Source organism: Microtus pennsylvanicus, chromosome 9 (genome assembly GCF_037038515.1).
Source record: "Microtus pennsylvanicus isolate mMicPen1 chromosome 9, mMicPen1.hap1, whole genome shotgun sequence".
In the NCBI taxonomy this organism is placed as follows: Eukaryota; Metazoa; Chordata; class Mammalia; order Rodentia; family Cricetidae; genus Microtus; species Microtus pennsylvanicus.
The window spans coordinates 45,416,266-45,433,207 of record NC_134587.1 but is presented as its reverse complement, the minus strand read 5'-3'; the positions used below and the strand labels follow the sequence as shown (position 1 = coordinate 45,433,207).

The 16,942-nt window shown below is 53.9% G+C and overlaps 1 protein-coding gene across 1 annotated transcript; it reads left to right on the top strand.

Annotated features, from left to right (window-relative positions):
- Positions 1-2,416: 2,416 nt before the first annotated feature.
- Ptges (prostaglandin E synthase) lies at positions 2,417-16,638 on the top strand. Its single transcript, XM_075985726.1, has 3 exons — positions 2,417-2,620; positions 5,424-5,506; positions 14,074-16,638. The coding sequence occupies exons 1-3, from the start codon at positions 2,492-2,494 to the stop codon at positions 14,321-14,323; spliced, it is 462 nt and encodes a 153-aa protein (XP_075841841.1). The 5' UTR covers positions 2,417-2,491; the 3' UTR covers positions 14,324-16,638.
- Positions 16,639-16,942: the final 304 nt, after the last annotated feature.

Here is a 16,942-nt window from a genome sequence, read left to right as displayed (position 1 = left end):
CCCTCTCTCTCTATCCCCCCCTTTACCCTTCCTCCTCCATAACCCCCTGAATAAACATTTAGCCTCACCCTGCATGTCGTGTCTATCCATGTTTCTGTCTTCTGCCCGCCCACCATGTATCTCCCTGCCTGGAACCAGTCATAGCTCGGGGACCAGCAGATGTCTCTGCCTGGGACTGGCTGCTCCCAGGGCCCGCTGTCTGCTGCCACATGGCCCGCCGCCGCTTGGGCCACCGCTCGGGCCACCGCTCTGGGACCGGCAGCCATTTCTGCCTGGGACTGGCTGCTCCCAGTGCCCGCTGCCTGCCACCACATGGCCCGCCACCACCTTTTGGGACCTACAACATTTCTGCTGCCTACTGCCACCAGGGATCTTGCAGCATTTTTTAAAAAAGAATAAGCCGGGCAGTGGTGGCACACGCCTTTAATCCCAGCACTCGGGAGGCAGAGGCAGGCGGATCTCTGTGAGTTCGAGACCAGCCTGGTCTACAAGAGCTAGTTCCAGGACAGACTCCAAAGCCACAGAGAAACCCTGTCTCGAAAAAAAAACCCCCCCAAAAAAAGAATAACAATCATCTCTCACCACACCCAGAGTAGTGCCCCTCCTGCCTCTCCCCTGCAAGCCCAGTGCCTCTCCCGCCTTTGCCCTGGACAGCACTGGGGCTACTTACTTGCCCATACATGGGAGCTGAGGATTTGAACTTGGGTTCTCGTGGTGATGCTTAGCAAGTTCTCTGAGCCTTGTGTAGTCCAGGGCGGCCTGAAACTCAAGGTGTTGTCAAGGTTGGCCTTGAACCTCTGATACCTCTGCCTCTACCTCTGGAGTGCTGGGAATATAGGGTGTGTGCCACCGGGCTGAGTGTATGTGCGTGTGCGTGCGTGTGTGCGTGTGTGTGTGTGTGTGTGTGTGTGTGTAAGAGTGCAGGCATACCCTCAAGTACTACAGCACAAATATGGAGGTCAGAGGAGACCCCTCGTGCCTGACAAGGTGCTTTACCTTTGTGAAGGTGGTTACCAGAAGCAGATCCCTAGCAAACAGCAGAAAGCTGGCTACTCGCTCAGCTCCCCATCCTGTAGCCACAGATGATAAAGCATGCCTCAGGACAAGTGGACCGCACTGAGCCTATTTTCCTGGGAGAGCTCTATCTGTCAAGAGCTCCCAAGCCTGGCATGGTGACCCTGTTCTTTGGAAACACAGACACTGTCTTATCAAGCACATCTTTAGTTCTTAAGTAAGGTATAGCCTGAAGCCTCACAACTTCCCCCAGCAGCAAGGACTTCCCCCTGCCAATCCAGCTAGGCAGGAACCATTAGCCCCATTCTGAGGAGGGGAAACTGAGGCTCTGGGGCTCTAAGCAAGGGGTAGCGACTGCATGGCAGATGCTGTCACTGGGTCTTGTAGACAGAAGTATTTTACCGCTTTAATCCTTTTTACGTTTATTTTATAATCTGTGTGTATGCCCGCGGTCAGACAACCTGCCTCAGTCACTTCCCTCCTTCCACCATGTGAGGCTGGGAATGAAGCCCACTTTCATGCTTGGTGGCAGGCACTTTTTCCTACTGAGCCATCTCAATAGCCCTTATTTTTTGAAGTAGGCATTAATATGTCTCAGGCTGGCCTCAAATTCACTACGTAGCGGGGGGATGACCTTGAGCTCCTGATCTGGTGTCTACATCTTGAGTGCTGGGATCACAGGCATAAGTGATTTATGTGGTACCTGGTTTCTGTGGTGGTGCACACCTTTAATCCCAGCACTCGGGAGGCAGAGGCAGGTGGATCTCTGTGAGTTCCAGGCCAGCCAGGGCACACACACGCGCACACACTAAATAAATGTAATTTTAAAAGAAACTTTAAAAAAGGTGGTGGGCGATAGAGGAAGTCATGTGAAGTCAGCTACGGGCTTCCACACACATGTATACCCTCACCCACCTGCACAGTACACACCCAAATGACCCCCCCCCACAGATTTGAACTGGGAAGTGGAGGTCTGTTCCTGCTAGATGGTGGAAGGACCTGTCTCACCATCCAGCTTGTAGAGGCAGTCCGCCTCCGTGAATGCGTGTTTAGCATCACAGAGACATTAGCACAGATGGCCTAGTTCTCCTGCCCTCTACCTGCCCTCCTGCTGGAAGGTGGGCATGGGTCAGTGACAACTTCCAAAGCGGAGGTCGATGAGCTGGAGTTAGGATGAGAAACAGATTAGGAAGTCTGAGGCCTTGCCAGGGAACAGTGGTCCAGAGCCAAGGATGGCGTGGGGACACCTCCATTCCTCTGACTCTCCCAGCACTAGGAGCAGAAGTCCCCGTTTCTTTCTTTCTTGGAGCAGGGGGCCCTGCTGTGGTTTGTTCAGGGTGGGCGGGGAGTGGGCGGGGGTGACCGCCTCTTCAGGGTTGGCCCGCCTCCTTCTCCTCCTCTCCACAGACTGCCTAGTGGGACAGTCTCAGCCTCAGTCAGTCCTCGTGTCCTGGAGTTGGAGCCCAGACCTGCTGAGATGCCTTCTCTGGGCCTGGTGATGGAGAACGGCCAGGCGCTCCCGGCCTTCCTGCTCTGCGGCACACTGCTGGTTATCAAGATGTACGCGGTGGGTGTCATCACAGGCTACACCAGGCTTCGGAAGAAGGTACGTGACCTGGGGTGTGTGTGAGCGGGAGTGTGTGAGGGGATTAGCACTCTGCTGCTCCCCCCCCCCCCCCCGGCAAGAAACTCTGGGAGCCGAATAACGTGGGGAGGTGTGTTTGCCAGCGTGCAAAAGTAGCTATGTCAAAGCTGCCGCTGCAGCCCTTCTGAATGCTGGGCTTCGGCTCCTGAACCTGCCGGTCTGAGAGCACCCGGGGTTTCCTCTCTCAACACCAGGGGAAGCGACCTCCACCAGGAGACGCACGTGGAACACAGGAACTCTGACAACAAGAGATAGGTGTTCTGACCTGGCGGTTTCCCGGCAGACAGGGAGGGATTTCATATCTGGGTGGAGTGGGAACCGGTAAATCAGGAGCCCCAGAAGTCTTTCCGTGGAAATTCCCACTCCCCGTGGACGCCACACACAGACTCACGGCAGCCTCTGAGGTTTGGTCCTAGCCAGAGGGGTCACATACAACACTCTGTGATCCCAGTCCAGGGGAAGGAAACAGCAGCAAAAAGCCCACATGGAGCCGGTGGGAGTGGCCAGGACACTCCGACCCATTCCTCCGCATTGGATGAACCCCTGGAAGCCGCTGGAAAGCAGAATTGCACGAAGTATTTGTTGCCTTTTCAAAAGCAGCCTTTGTCCAGTCCAAAGGCAGCGTGGACAGGGTGCGGGTGGGGTCCCTGGGTGGGACTCTTGCCCTCCCGCGGGGTTCAGCCCCTAAGGGCACTTACTGGCAGGAATAAAGGCAAGGCCACCACTTACTGGCTGCCTCTGGTTCTCCTGTTTAGTCTGTCCTGGGATGTAGGACACGGATGCCAGGCAGAGATCGCTATACTCTGTCCTTGTCCCCTTTGCAGAGGCACCAAATCTGAGCCCTAAATTACCACCAGAGCCTGGAGGAGGCAGAGAAAGTTAGGTTACCTCATTTTTCCCACGGGGCTGAGGAGATGCTGTCTTCCTGGGGCTCCTTCCATCCCCTGAAGCTTAGTGTCTGGTTCCTGAGCCTCACTTCCTCCTGGTCTCCATCCCCCATAACTCCAGATACAGGGGCCCCTGCTTTGGGCCCTGGGGCTCCTCGGGTGCCTCTCCTTTCTGCCAAGAGGAACCAGAGGATCACCCTCTGCAGAGAGAATGGGGACAGGCTCAACGTCCTCTCCCCACAGGCCTGGGGACCTGGGCGACTGGGAGCTCAGTGTCTGGCTCTGTGAACCTAGAGACCTGAATGGCGAAGGTGACACCACTCTGGTCTGTAAGACTGCTTCCTGCTGGAATCTGATGTGAACAGCAGCGGCCTAGGTCCTTCCTGGGAGTCTATGCTCCTTGACCTACTAGAAGTGGCTCCCCAGTAGCTGACCGCTGGGGCTCTACTGGTGGCAAAGCCTGGCCCTCAGGGTTGGGGGACTTGGGAACCAGCAAGGGGTAATTCTGGGTGGGAGTTCTCGGCCTTATAATGCCATTTTACATTTTCTTCAGAGCAGGGCAGGAGCAGGCCACAGCTGGGGCTCCAGGGACAGAACAGAGTGAAGCACCCCATGTTTAGAAGAGTTGACTCAGCTGTCACCAGAGTTGATGGGGGGGGGGGGGAGAATTTGCCTGGCGCTGCAGCAGGGAGTAGCTGCCAGTGAGTCACAAGTCCCCAAAGGCAAAAATGTGACCTTTGGCCTCTACTGTCTTTCCGGCCCCCTCCAGCTGCCCTGCTCTTCCGCGGAGGCTCAGGTGCTCCGTTTTATCCCAGCAGCCGGAAGCTGCAGAGCCTGGTGGTCAGGGAGGGGTTGAGTGTCTGATCAGGCTCTCCAACACCTCTCTAGCTTGTCTGTTTGTTTTTAATCTTCTGAAACAGGGTCTTACCACATAGACCAGGCTGCCCTCGAACTCACAGAGATTGCCTACCTCAGTCTCTGGAGTGCTGGAATTAAAGGCGTGAGCCACCACACTCTGCTAAATATTTTAAATTATTTTTTGAGATTCTTGGACTAGAACCTAGGGACTCATGCATGCTAGGCAGACACAGTACTATGGATACATATTCTGAGCCCCTCCTGAGTGTGCTATGCTATCTAGTCACATTGAGCCCCTCCTGAGTGTGCAAGGCTAGCCAGCACGCTGAGCCCCTCCTGAGTGTGGAAGGCTAGCCAGTCACGCTGAGTCCCTTCTGATTGTGCAAGGCTAGCTAGTCACGCTGAGCCCCTCCTGAGTGTGCAAGGCTAGCTAGTCACGCTGAGCCCCTCCTGGGTGTGCAAGGCTAGCTAGTCATGCTGAGCCCCTCCTGGGTGTGCAAGGCTAGCTAGTCACGCTGAGCCCCTCCTGGGTGTGCAAGGCTAGCCAGTCACGCTGAGCCCCTCCTGGGTGTGCAAGGCTAGCCAGTCACACTGAGCCCCTCCTGAGTGTGTGAGGCTAGCCAGTCACACTGAGCCCCTCCTGAGTGTGTGAGGCTAGCCAGTCACACTGAGCCTCTCCTGAGTGTGCGAGGCTAGCCAGTCACACTGAGCCCCTCCTGAGTGTGCGAGGCTAGCCAGTCACGCTGAGTCCCTCCTGAGTGTGCGAGGCTAGCTAGTCACGCTGAGCCCCTCCTGAGTGTGCGAGGCTAGCTAGTCACACTGAGCCCCAGGTTAATGATCTCTCAACCTACAAGCCCAAGAGACGGGTGGGAGAGTGCTTTCCCCGGCATAAGCTTTGGTCCACAGGGGAGCAGGCTGAATGGTCTGTAGGGCGTGTAGTAGCTGTTACCTAGCCCCTGAGCTCTGTCCTCAGACAAGGACCTCTTCAGGGAGAGTGACCCTCGGCCAATGTGTTGCAGGCTTTTGCCAACCCGGAGGATGCCCTGAAACATGGAGGCCTCCAGTTCTACAGGAGTGATCCAGATGTGGAGCGCTGCCTCAGGTGAGTACCTGAGAGTGTCTAGGACCTGGCTGCTACCTGTCTGTACCGGAGTCCCCTAAGGGCCTCCATGGGCCTGATTTCCTTGGACAATTATGGTTTACACATTACATTTGCCTTGGAAAAGAAAATCCTCCCGATCTAGAATTAGAGTTAGTTCAAGGTTGGTGGTGAACATCTAAGATGTCAAAACCTGGGAGGTTGGAGCTGGAGAGATGGCTCAGTGGTTATGAGCATTGCCTGCTCTTCCTAAAGGTCCTGAGTTCAATTCCCAGCAACCACATGGTGGCTCACAACCATCTGTAATGAGGTCTGGTGCCCTCTTCTGGCCTGTAGACATACACACAGACAGAATATTGTATACATAATAAATAAATAATAAATATTTAAAAAAAACAACAACCTGGGAGGTGGAAGCAGGAAGCTCGACCAGAGCTCCAGACCAAGCACAGAGTGAGAGCATTCGAAGAAAACATCAGATAAAGAAATACAAGTGCGATATAGTGGCTCATATCTCTGAGCTCAGCATTTGGGAGGTATGGAATCTGGGAGGCAGGAATGTCGGGGGTTCAAGACCAGCCTCTGCTAGTAGAGAGTCATGCCTGTAGGTGGATCTCTGACTTGTCTCCGTGTGCACTCCCCCCAAATGTAAAGGTTTTAGAGTGAGTCTTGAGGCTAGGTATAGTGAGTGACACACACCCATGATGCCAAGGCTGACGTAGGAGGATTGCTTTGGGTTCCAGGCTGGTTTGACTATAGGTAAAGCCCAGTCTCATAAAGAAAAACAACCTTTAATCCCAGCACTCAGGAGATAGAGGCAGGTAGATCTCTGTGAGTTTGAGGCCAACCTGCTCTACAGAGTGAGTTCTATGACAGCCAGCGCTACACAGAGAAACCCTGTCTCCAAAAAAAAAAAAAAAAAAAAAGAAGGAAAGCAAAACAAAAACATCTTGGCTGTGTAAATCTCTTCCAGACGGAAAGCCGATTTTTAGCAGCTGGCTCAGTTTTTAGTTTGGGGGACCTTCCTTTCCTGTCTCATCGGTGATCCAGAATGAGGAGGGGGCACTGGGGTGATGGAAGCAAGGAAGATGGGCAGCTGGATCTGGTGAGACGTGAAACAGACCACATACACAGCTTCCAGCAGATCCCCTGGCATCACAGGCAGGGATGGGTGGGGCTGTGCCACTTCCATAACAGAATTCCCCTCTGCAGACAAAGTTTGGGGAGGGTTTCCTTATGTTTGTGTTCGTCATTGTCAGTAAAGTACACACTTGTGGGTTTGAAAAATGACAACAGTGTGGCCTAGGAAGTGGAACTCCAGGCCACCCTATCCTTTCCCACAGAATGAAATGCAGGCTGGTCTGCATGTGTTTCGTCAGATCCTCGGCCATTCGTTGTTTAACGAGCACCCTCTGTGGCAGGCACTGGCCTTGCACAACTGTGACCCCATATTGGTGACTCATGGTTGTCCAGGCCATTCTGAGCCACTGAGAAGGAAAGACTGAGTGGCCCAGGCAGCCATCTCAGCCAGCTGTCAGCAAGAGCTGACAGGTTTTTTTTTTTTTTTGGTTTTTTTTTTTTTTTTTTTTTGGTTTTTCGAGACAGGGTTTCTCTGTGGTTTTGGAGCCTGTCCTGGAACTAGCTCTTGTAGACCAGGCTGGTCTCGAACTCACAGAGATCCGCCTGCCTCTGCCTCCCGAGTGCTGGGATTAAAGGCGTGCGCCACCACCGCCCGGCAGGTTGTGTTTTGTTGCCTCCTAAAGGCATAACCTTGTCCAGGGAAGACAAAGGAACTCTAAGGAACCCCAGCGGTCCCACCTACCCAGGAGGATTTTTCTCCTTCTTTTTTAATATTTCTTTTATATTTACTTTACTCTATGTGTATGAATGTTTTCCCTGCATGCAGGTCTAGGCACCCTTATGTACCCATTGGATCTCTTGGAACTGGAGTTACAGATGGTTGTGAGCTTCCGCATGGGTGCTGGGAATTGATCCCAGTGATCCTGTGCAGGAGAAATAAGTGTGCCTGACCCCTGAGCCGTCTCTGTAGCTGGATTTGATTTCTTATACTCTCTAGTACTGAAGCTTAAGTGGTTCGTATTCCGAGAGCATTTTCTGAACATTCCTACCTAATACTGCTACCGTCCATCCGCCCGTGAGGCTTCAGGCAGGACTTGCTAGGTGCTTGGGGGGGGGGGGGGAGCCCAGCACCTGGGTAGCCGAGAACCCTCCTGACTCTTTAGAGCATCACAGACAGCTGAGGATAGAAGATGAAGCCCAGGTTGGTAAAGGGCTTACATAAAATAAGAGTTGGAGGCTAGCCTGGCCTACGTGAGACCCTGCCTGACAAAAGGAAGGAAGGAAAGAAGCCAGCTACTTGTGGTAGCATATCTTTTTAATCCTGGTACTTGGGAGGTGCAGGCAGGAGGCTGTGTGTGAGTTTGAGTTCAGTCTGATCTATACAGTGGGTTTCAAGCCAGCCAGAGCTGTGCCGAGAGATTAGACCCTGTCTCAAAGAAGAAAGTGTGTCAGCTGAGGGTGCAGAACTGAGACCACCACTAGGAACTGGCGAGAGAGAGAGAGAGAGAGAGAGAGAGAGAGAGAGAGAGAGAGAGAGAGAGAGGAGGAGAGAGAGGAGAGAGAGGAGAGAGAGGAGAGAGAGGAGAGAGAGAGAGGAGAGAGAGGGAGGGACAGAGAGGAGAGAGAGGAGAGAGAGAGAGGGAGGGAGAGAGGAGAGAGAGAGGAGAGAGAGAGAGAGAGAGAGAGAGAGAGAGAGGAGAGAGGGAGGAGAGAGAGATAGAGAGAGAGAACAGTTAAATATTAGAACCAGGGCAGGTGCCCCAGGCCACAGGGCTGTGAACACAGGAAGCATGTAGCCTGGATCCTGGGTCATGCATAAATCTGCCTTGTAGATTAGCACATGCTGGAGACAAGCCAGGCTGGCCCTGGGGCAATCAGGAACCAGGTTTAAGAATGGAACTCAGGGGGCTGGAGAGAGAGGGTCCTTAAGAGCACTCGTCACTCTTGCAGAGGACTCAGGTTTGAGTCCCAGCCCCCACAGGATGCCCTTGTCTGATCTCAGGCATTAGGCACACATGTGGTGCACATGCATACGTGTAGGCAAAAGTACTCATACAGAAAATAAAATAGATAACGTTAACTTAATTTTTTTTTTCGAGATAAGAGTCTCACTATGTAGCTCTGGCTGTCCTGGAACTAGATCTCGTAGACCGGGCTGGCTTTGAACTCACAGAGATCCGCCTGCCTCTGCCTCTCGAGTCCTGGGGGAAGAATGGAACTGAGGCCACCTGTAGTGGCCTCACCTGGAATTCCAGCACTGAGGAGGTGGGGGCGGCAGGATCAGGAGTTCGAGGCCAGCCTTAGCTGTACAATATACCATAGAGGCTTGCACGGCCAACATGAGACAGGAAGGGTTAGTGAAGGAGGCCCTGAGTGAACATGTATTGTTGACATGGGCATGACCATGCCAAAGGCTTTAGCCTCAGACCCATGAGGATGACAAAACCTTCCTCAGGTGAGGCCTGGGGATGGGCAAAGCCTTCCTTTGGTCCCAGTGCGAACGTTGGCGGGATGTATAAAGACTAGCAACTGTAGCCTCCTTAAGGGTTTACAGGCAGAGACTGATCTGCTACACAGACCTCCTGACCCCTCCCCTGTTCTGTAAGCATCCGGTGGAGAGCGAGTGGCCTGCTGACCCCAGCTTTTCTGTGTCTCTTCTTCCTTTCATTCCCTTGCTGCCCCAGGCGGGGTTGCTGGGCAGGTGCCAGCCACATTCTCGTCCCCGGACACCTGCCCGCACTTGCAGATGGAAATGTGTTCACCTGCAGCTGTGTGTCAATTCGCACACAGGACTGTTCCCCCTGGGGGGACACCTGACCCAAATTTTATCTGTTTCTTACCGTTTGGGCTTTTAGCCTAAAGAAAGAAGCAGTTTGCCAAGAGATTTGGCCCCTGGGTGCTGACTTCCTATGTTCTGAAAATGATATCCTGCCTGTCCATTTATCAGTAGGGGACATGGACTCAAGAGAGGAAGGGACACCTGCCTGTGGGCTCAGTTCCTTGGTAGCAGCCAGAGTTGGGGACCTCTGGCGGAAGCCCTATTCCTCACTAGGGTTAGGTAGGGTGGGCATAGGTCCAGGTTGTCATTTTGAGATAGTTCCATGGCACTGCCTGGCCTCTGGGTAGAATCTAGAGGATCATCAAGGCTTCTGGTGACTTTGCTTGGGCCAGGTGACCACGGTAGGGGGAAAGCAGAGTTGTCAGCCCAAGGAGAATGAGGAGCAGTCACAGTTGTGTCCAGGCCAGGGCTGATGATTTGGGGGTGGCGACGATGAGGGTGGTGGTAACAAATTTAAGGCTGCTTTTCCTTATTTTCTGGGTACCAACACCCACAGCACCCCAGCACTCCGTGGAGAGTGTTGTTATCTATAGAGATAGAAGGGTGTGCCAAGGTCTGGCCCTGAGGCTGTAAACGCCTTCTGCCTTCTGTCAGGAGGCAAAGCTTCAACCCAGGCCTCAGCCCCCACCCCTTACCGATTTCCCTTCCCTTTGCCTATGGCACCGAGCAGCCGTCCTCCTTGCACCCTGAGCTCATGTACCTGTGCAGCAAGGGTGACGAGCTGGGAGAGAGGTAACATGTTGCCGCCAGCTGCTGTCACTGCCCTGACCCGGGGTCACCAGAGGTCTCTCCCCACTGAGCAGTAAGACAGCTCTGTTACAGAGGGAGGGTGAGGGGCAGGCCCGAAGCCACAGGGGGCTGTGCAAGTCTCGTCTGGTGGGAACTGGTTTTGGGTGACTTTTTGCCTCAGAATGCTGGTCATTACTGAAATGACACATTTCTCCCTGCCTCCCAGTATGTGACGCCTTCCACGCCTCTGTTTGGAGACTGTAGCAGGGGAGGAGAGGTGAGCCTTATTTTTTCAACATCCGGATTTCCCCATTCTTCCCTGCCCCAGGCACTGCTGCCGTGGCCTCGTGCGGCCCATTGTAGCTTCTAACAGATGAGGGAGGGAGGCCCTGGGTGGGAGCTCCCAGCCACCTTTCCCACGTGGGCCACCCCTTTGCTGCCTGGTGAGGAATCAAGGAGGTGGCCCGCCTCCCCAACCAGGGACCTGCCACAGAGCAGGGATCACTCCTGTCCCTGATCTTCAGGTTTGGTCACATTTGTTCTCAACCTGGTTTGGTTTGGTTTTTGAGATAGAGTCCCCCGTAGCCCAGGCTGGCCTCTAACTCTCCAGCTGAAGGTAACCTTGGACTTCTGCCCCTCCTGGCTCTACCTCCTAAGTGCTAGAAATAGAGGCTTGTGTCACCACCTCTGGTTTATGTACTGCTGGGGACTGAAACCAGGACCTTTTATTGCTAAGGCAAATGTTATACCAGCTAAGTCATATACCAAGACTTTTTAAAAAAAATCATTATTTTTCTTTATGTGTATGGGTGTTTTGTATTATATACATGCAGTGCCCAAAGAGACCAGAAGAGGGCGTCAGATCCCCTGTAACTGGCATTACAGACAGTTGGGAGTCACCATGCCGATCCTCTGCAAGAGCAGCCAGTGCTCCCAATCGCTGAGCCATCATCTTCCGACATTATCTTTAGGATAGGGCCTTTCGTAGCTCCAGACTGACTTCGAAGCTACTAGGGTGTTGAGGCTGATTTTGAATTCCTGACTCGTGGTAAACCTCCTCCCTCAGCCTTCCAAGTGCAGAATACAAGTGCAAGCCAGCACAGCTGGCTCCTGACTCTCACTCTCTTATTTTGTGGGGGGAACAGGGAGGTTCAAGAGAGGGTGTCTCTCTGTGTAACCCTGGCTGTCCTGGAACTCACTCTGTAGACCAGGCTGGCCTTGAACTCACAGAGGTCCGCCTGTCTCTCCCTTCTGGGATTAAAGGCGTGCACCACCACCACCACCACCACCTGGCCTTGACTCTCACTCAACACACCTTGCTCGTACTCCTGTGAGCCCGGGGGCCAGCCTAGGCTGCCATTTCTCAGGTGCTGTCCCACTGGTTTTTGAGACAGCTTCTTAACTTGGAACTAGGTTAGCCCATGGGGCTTCCTGTCTCCACTCCTCTGAGCTGGGATTACAGGAACACATAGTTTTTCATGTGGCTTCTGGGGCTTGAACTTGGTTCTTCATGCTTACACAGCTGACCCTTTACAGATGGAGCCGTCTCCCCGGTCCTCAGCTCCCATGTCTTAAGGAGCAGACAGTCTGGCACCCGAGCCCCTCCCCTCAAGCGGTCCCCGGCACTGTGACAATCATCCCATAGGCCCTGTGGAGGCAGAGCTCGTCTGCAGGCATCTCTCTGCAATGGACTTTCAAGGTGTTCCCATAACTAAGACACAGAGGCTGTGTAGATACTGCTCCGTGTCATCGGGTGCTGTGATCTGAGGGAAACCTGCCCCATCTCTGGTGACCCATGTGATGAGAAGGAACTGTCTTGCGTGGGGAGTCAGCATGGCTTCCGCTCTTAGGTTTCCCACCCTTCCCTGTCATCAGCCCCCAGAGTCCATCCAGGCCCATCACCCGGTGCCATACATCCTTGTGGTCTATCCCCCAGCAGGCTGAGAGCTGATCTTACCAGCCATACAGACCTGCTTTCCCTGTGTCCAGTCACAAGTTCATGATCACGGTGAGGAGAAGGAAGGGCATAGGAATGGGTCTCAAGGGGAGAGAGGCTGACTGCCTTACCTGAGAAAGTTCCAGGCCCTGCTGGAAAAAGGGTGTGTGGGTGGGTGTGGGTGCACACCCTTGTGTGTGCGTGTGTGTGTTTGTGTGTGGCTGTAGTGTTTGTGTGTGTGTGTGTGGCTGTGTGTACAGAAGCATGTGGGGGGTGCTGTGGTGTTGGTTTATGGGTATGTCTGGTGTGTGTGTGTGTGTGTGTGTGTATGTGAGAGAGAGAGAGAGAGAGAGAGAGAGAGAGAGAGAGAGAGAGAGAGAGAGAGAGAGAGAGAGAGAGAAACTTATACAGCCCAGGCCTGCCTCAACTCACTAGCCTAGTATGACCAAGATTTATTTTTATTTTACATGTGCTTACTTGCATGTATGTATGTGTGCACCATGTGTGTGCCTGGTACCTGGTACCCTCAGAAGTCAGAGGAGGGCATCAGATCCCCTGGAACTGGAGTCACACATGGTTGTGACCCACTCTGTGGGTGCTGAGATTCGAACCTGGGTCCTCTATACGAGACACCACCAGCTCTCCAAGCCCTGACCTTGAACCCTTGACCGTAGTTATTTTTCCCACCACACCCTATTCTAAGCAAAGCTGGGGGATAAGCAATCCGCCTGCTAAGCTACATTCCTCCCCCCCCCCCCCCCGCCCTTCTTGAGAATTTTTATGCCCTTGGCTGAATTTCTTTTCCTCCCTTACCAGGCCTCTCTCCTGCTCACCTGCTCACTTCCCTCAGCAAACAGGTCAATTCTGAATTCTTGTGCTCTTCTTACCACAGGGCCTTTGTGTATGCTGGGTACTTCCCAAGAAGGTTCTTCCTCTGCCTGGCCAGCTTCTCATCATTTAGGCTCTAACACATCTCTCCAGCCCTGACTACTGCCCCCGTCCCCTGCCACCCCACCCCCACCCCCGCAGCATTGGGGCGCTGGGTGCTCCAGGCCTCTACTGGGCTCTACCTCTATTGCCTTTCACTCAGTAAGCTGCTGGTGGCTCTTGCTAAGACTCATTTTCCAGTGGGAAAAGAAGGCCTCCGTAGTGGTTCACCACAGCCGCGCTGGGGCCAGGCTGGGCTCGCCAGTGGCCTGGTGCCGCTGGTCAGATGGGCTGCAGCTGGAAGCCGGAGTCCTCAGACTGAGTGATGGAGCCTGTCCTGGGGAAGGTCATGGCTCGGCCACTGTTTATCTAAGCGGTCATCGATGGCTCCAGGCATTCGCTGTCCCTAGTTGACGGGCTTTGACTGCCTGGTTCATTTTTAAATGAGGCAGCAGTATAAACAGGGCCGTGGAAATTGAGTGACAGCCAGTGAGAGATTTCTTCCTTGGTTATTATTTATGGTAAGGTTGGATGCAGCCTTCCCGCCACACATGCTTATGAAAGAGTGGGATAGCACGCGTGAAGCAGGGAAGGCTGGCCAGAGTCCTGTGCTTAGCTGGGCTGGTGAATGGAAGAATCCTATGGTTAGTCCGGCAAAGATGATGCTTAGTCCGCTTTTGGGGCAGAAAGGGACAGAGGCAGCACCAGGCAGGGTCCCAATCCTGCATTCATAGGGCAGGCATGTCTCAGCCCGGCTCAGGGAATCCCTGTCACTCACCCAACCCTACCCTCTGAGTCCTCCTCCCTTGGTGTCAGAAGGGACAGTGTGGGGAAGGTGGGATGAACTGGGCCCATAGGAGCCCCGTTACTCCAGCTGTTAACTGGGCTTTGAGCCTCAGCCACATCTGGGTAAAAGCTCAGCGTCACTGCCCCCCTTGGCCCTACACATTCTAGCTTATGGGCCAGCAAGGGATTGGGGTATCTGGCAGCCTCAAGAGTTCCCTGGTGGATTGGGAGTCCCAGAACTAAGCCTGCTGACTGTACCCCTCTGCCCCCCAGAGCCCACCGCAACGACATGGAGACTATCTACCCCTTCCTCTTCCTGGGCTTCGTCTACTCCTTCCTGGGACCCGAACCTTTGATCGCCTGGATCCATTTCCTTGTTGTCCTCACAGGCCGTGTGGTGCACACGGTAGCCTACCTGGGCAAGCTGAACCCACGTGTCCGCTCTGGAGCCTATGTCCTGGCCCAGTTCGCCTGTGTCTCCATGGCCCTGCAGATCCTCTGGGAAGTGGCCCATCACCTGTGACCAGTGGCTGGAACCTCTTCATCTACCACACTGTGGACAGAAGCCACCGAGGCTGAGCCTGGCGACTTGGTGTCCCTTCTAAAAGAGGGATGGGCTCAGGTCCTGGGTTCCTGGCCACCTAGGTGTGTTGGATCCCTGAGCCCAATGTGTGCGCGTGTGTTTCTTAGCCTCTTGGGGTCTGGATACCCAACTAGAACCACTTTCAGATGAACTGTCAAGAAGGACAGAATGTCTTTGACCCTTAAACATCACCCACACCCCCTCGTGCCTTGTGGTGGCGCAGGCCTTCCATCCCAGCACTGGGGAGGCAGAGGCAGGCGGAGCTCTGTGAGTTCCAGGGCAGCCTGGTCTACAGAGCGAGTTCCAGGACAGCCAGGGCTACACAGAGAAACTCTGTCTCAAAAAAACCAACCAAACAAAACAAAACAAAAAAACAATAGAAAGGACAGAGGATTCTCTAACAAAACCATCATTCTGTCCAGGGCTAAAAATGAAGACTTCTCAAACCTACCCACAACTCTGGCCAGCCCAAAGAGAGACACCTGGCTGGTATGTGTCCTCACAAGAGACCCAGCGGCGGCCAGATCCCTCTCAGACTGCGCAGCTGGGGTGCTTGCTATTTTTCAGAGGTGGTCAGGTCTGCCCGTCCCTGTTGACACCTCTCTGTTCTTTGTTCTGAGTGCCTTAGTACAGGCTGAGGAAGGGTGAGTGCCGTACAGTAAGCGCTGCCTGCCTGCTCAAGGCCTTCGCTCCTCCGAAAGGCAGTTGGTGATGGGCTTTGGCCGGCCAGCTACAGAAAGTGAACTTTGGGCTTGTTCAGTATCTATGAGGTTTGAAGATACCAAATGTCTACCCCTGTGGAAAACCTCACGTGTGTGTGTGTGTGTGTGTGTGTGTGTGTGTGTGTGTGTGTGTGTGGTGTCCCAGAGTCCTCCTGAGACCTGTTCAGGGTTAGTCATTAAACAGCAATGTGTGACCTGTGAATGCCCCGTGTTTCCTATTTCCAGTGTCCTTGCTGTCCCAGCTGGCCTGGTGCCTGCTGAGAATTTTTAGGGTTCTGGTGTTTGTATGTTTTGCTTGTTTGAGACTGGTTTCACTTAGCCCAAGTTGGCCTCAAACTTACAATGTAGCCGAGGACAAGCTTGAACTAACAGCCTGCCTGTACCTCCGAAGTGCTGTGATTATAGACCTGCACACCACAATGGGTTCGTTTCTGGCGCCCAGACAGCACAGACGGCCTATTTGTGGAAATCACACACCATCAGGCTGCTCCAGCGAAGTCCTTTTCTTCAGCGGATCCCTGATAACGTGGCCTTTGGCTTGGGATCCAAAGATGTCCAAATCCTGTCCTGCCTATAGCTTCCCTATAGCTCTGCCACCTGGGTGCTGTTTTCCTGCTCCACAGGTGGAGACACAGGAGTGGCCGCCTGGAAGCTCAGGGGGCTGCCCCAGTGGGTCCCATGCCCCTCCATGGTGAGATCTGCTTAGTGAGACCTAAGGAAAGGCCAGCTAGCCTAGGCTTCAGTCCCACCCGGCCACAGCGCACCGTAGTGGACAGCACTGCCCTCTTGTGGTGAGGTGAAACCTTTGGTCTTGGAGTGCTCGTCTAAGGAAAAACCATAGATGGGTTCTCTGCCCCAACTCCCCTCCCTGCACTCCCACCCCTGTTTTGAGTGAGCATTAGGCTGGATGTACCTTCATATGTCATTGTACCCCTCACCACCCCACTTGATACATGAAATAATTTTAAGAAGGAGGCATTCCGGCATTTTAGACAAGATTAGGGGCGTTTAGATGGTATGTCCGAAGACTTTGTTCCTGCGTTTTCATTTTATGCATATGGGTGTTTTCTATGAAGGCATGTCTGTATCATATGTGTGCCTGGTGCCCATGGAAGCCAGAAGAGGGTGTTGGATCCCCGGAAGCTGGAGTTACAGACAGTTGTAAGGCACTATGTGGGTGCTGGAAATGGATCTGGGTTCCCAGAAGAGCAGCCGCTGCTCTTAAACACTGAGCCATCTCTCCAGGCCCATTTTAGCATTTTAGCCGAGGGATTCAGGGTCCAAGAAGAGAGATGACTTACTCTGAATTCCTGGGCTAGGACAGGAGAGAACTCAGCAGGGTAGGGCCCAGGGTGGATAGAGGCCTGAGAGGCCAAAGCTGGGCAAATGAACATCTGTCCATTTCTGTGTTTTTCCCCTCTTGAGGAAGGTGGGCTTGTGACTGCCAGGTGTTCTAGTAAGGACCTGCCAGCGGCCTGGTGCAGGAACATGTATCACTCACGACGATTGCATGATCTGGGGTCTGGGTGATGGAGCCGGCCCCTCAGATGGGACTGGGTGATGTGAGCCGGCCCCCTTGGAGGAGGGGTCTGGGTGATGGAGCCGGCCCCTCGGAGGGGACTGGGTGATGGAGCTGGCCCCTCGGAGGGAACTGGGTGATGGAGCTGGCCCCCTCAGAGGGGACTGGGTGATGGAGCTGGCCCCTCGGAGGGAACTGGGTGATGGAGCTGGCCCCTCGGAGGGGTCTGGGTGATGGAGCCGGCCCCCTCAGAGGGGACTGGGTGACTGAGTCGGCCCCTCGGAGGGGTCTGGGTGATGGAGCCGGCCCCTCAGATGG

What these genes read in the sequence shown, in the direction of transcription:
- Ptges (XM_075985726.1), top strand. Translation starts at nt 2,492, where the DNA reads ATGCCTTCTCTGGGCCTGGTGATGGAGAACGGCCAGGCGCTCCCGGCC. An exon ending in ACACCAGGCTTCGGAAGAAG is followed by an intron (nt 2,621 to 5,423) that starts GTACGTGACCTG and finishes AATGTGTTGCAG; the next exon opens with GCTTTTGCCAACCCGGAGGA. An exon ending in GATGTGGAGCGCTGCCTCAG is followed by an intron (nt 5,507 to 14,073) that starts GTGAGTACCTGA and finishes TCTGCCCCCCAG; the next exon opens with AGCCCACCGCAACGACATGG.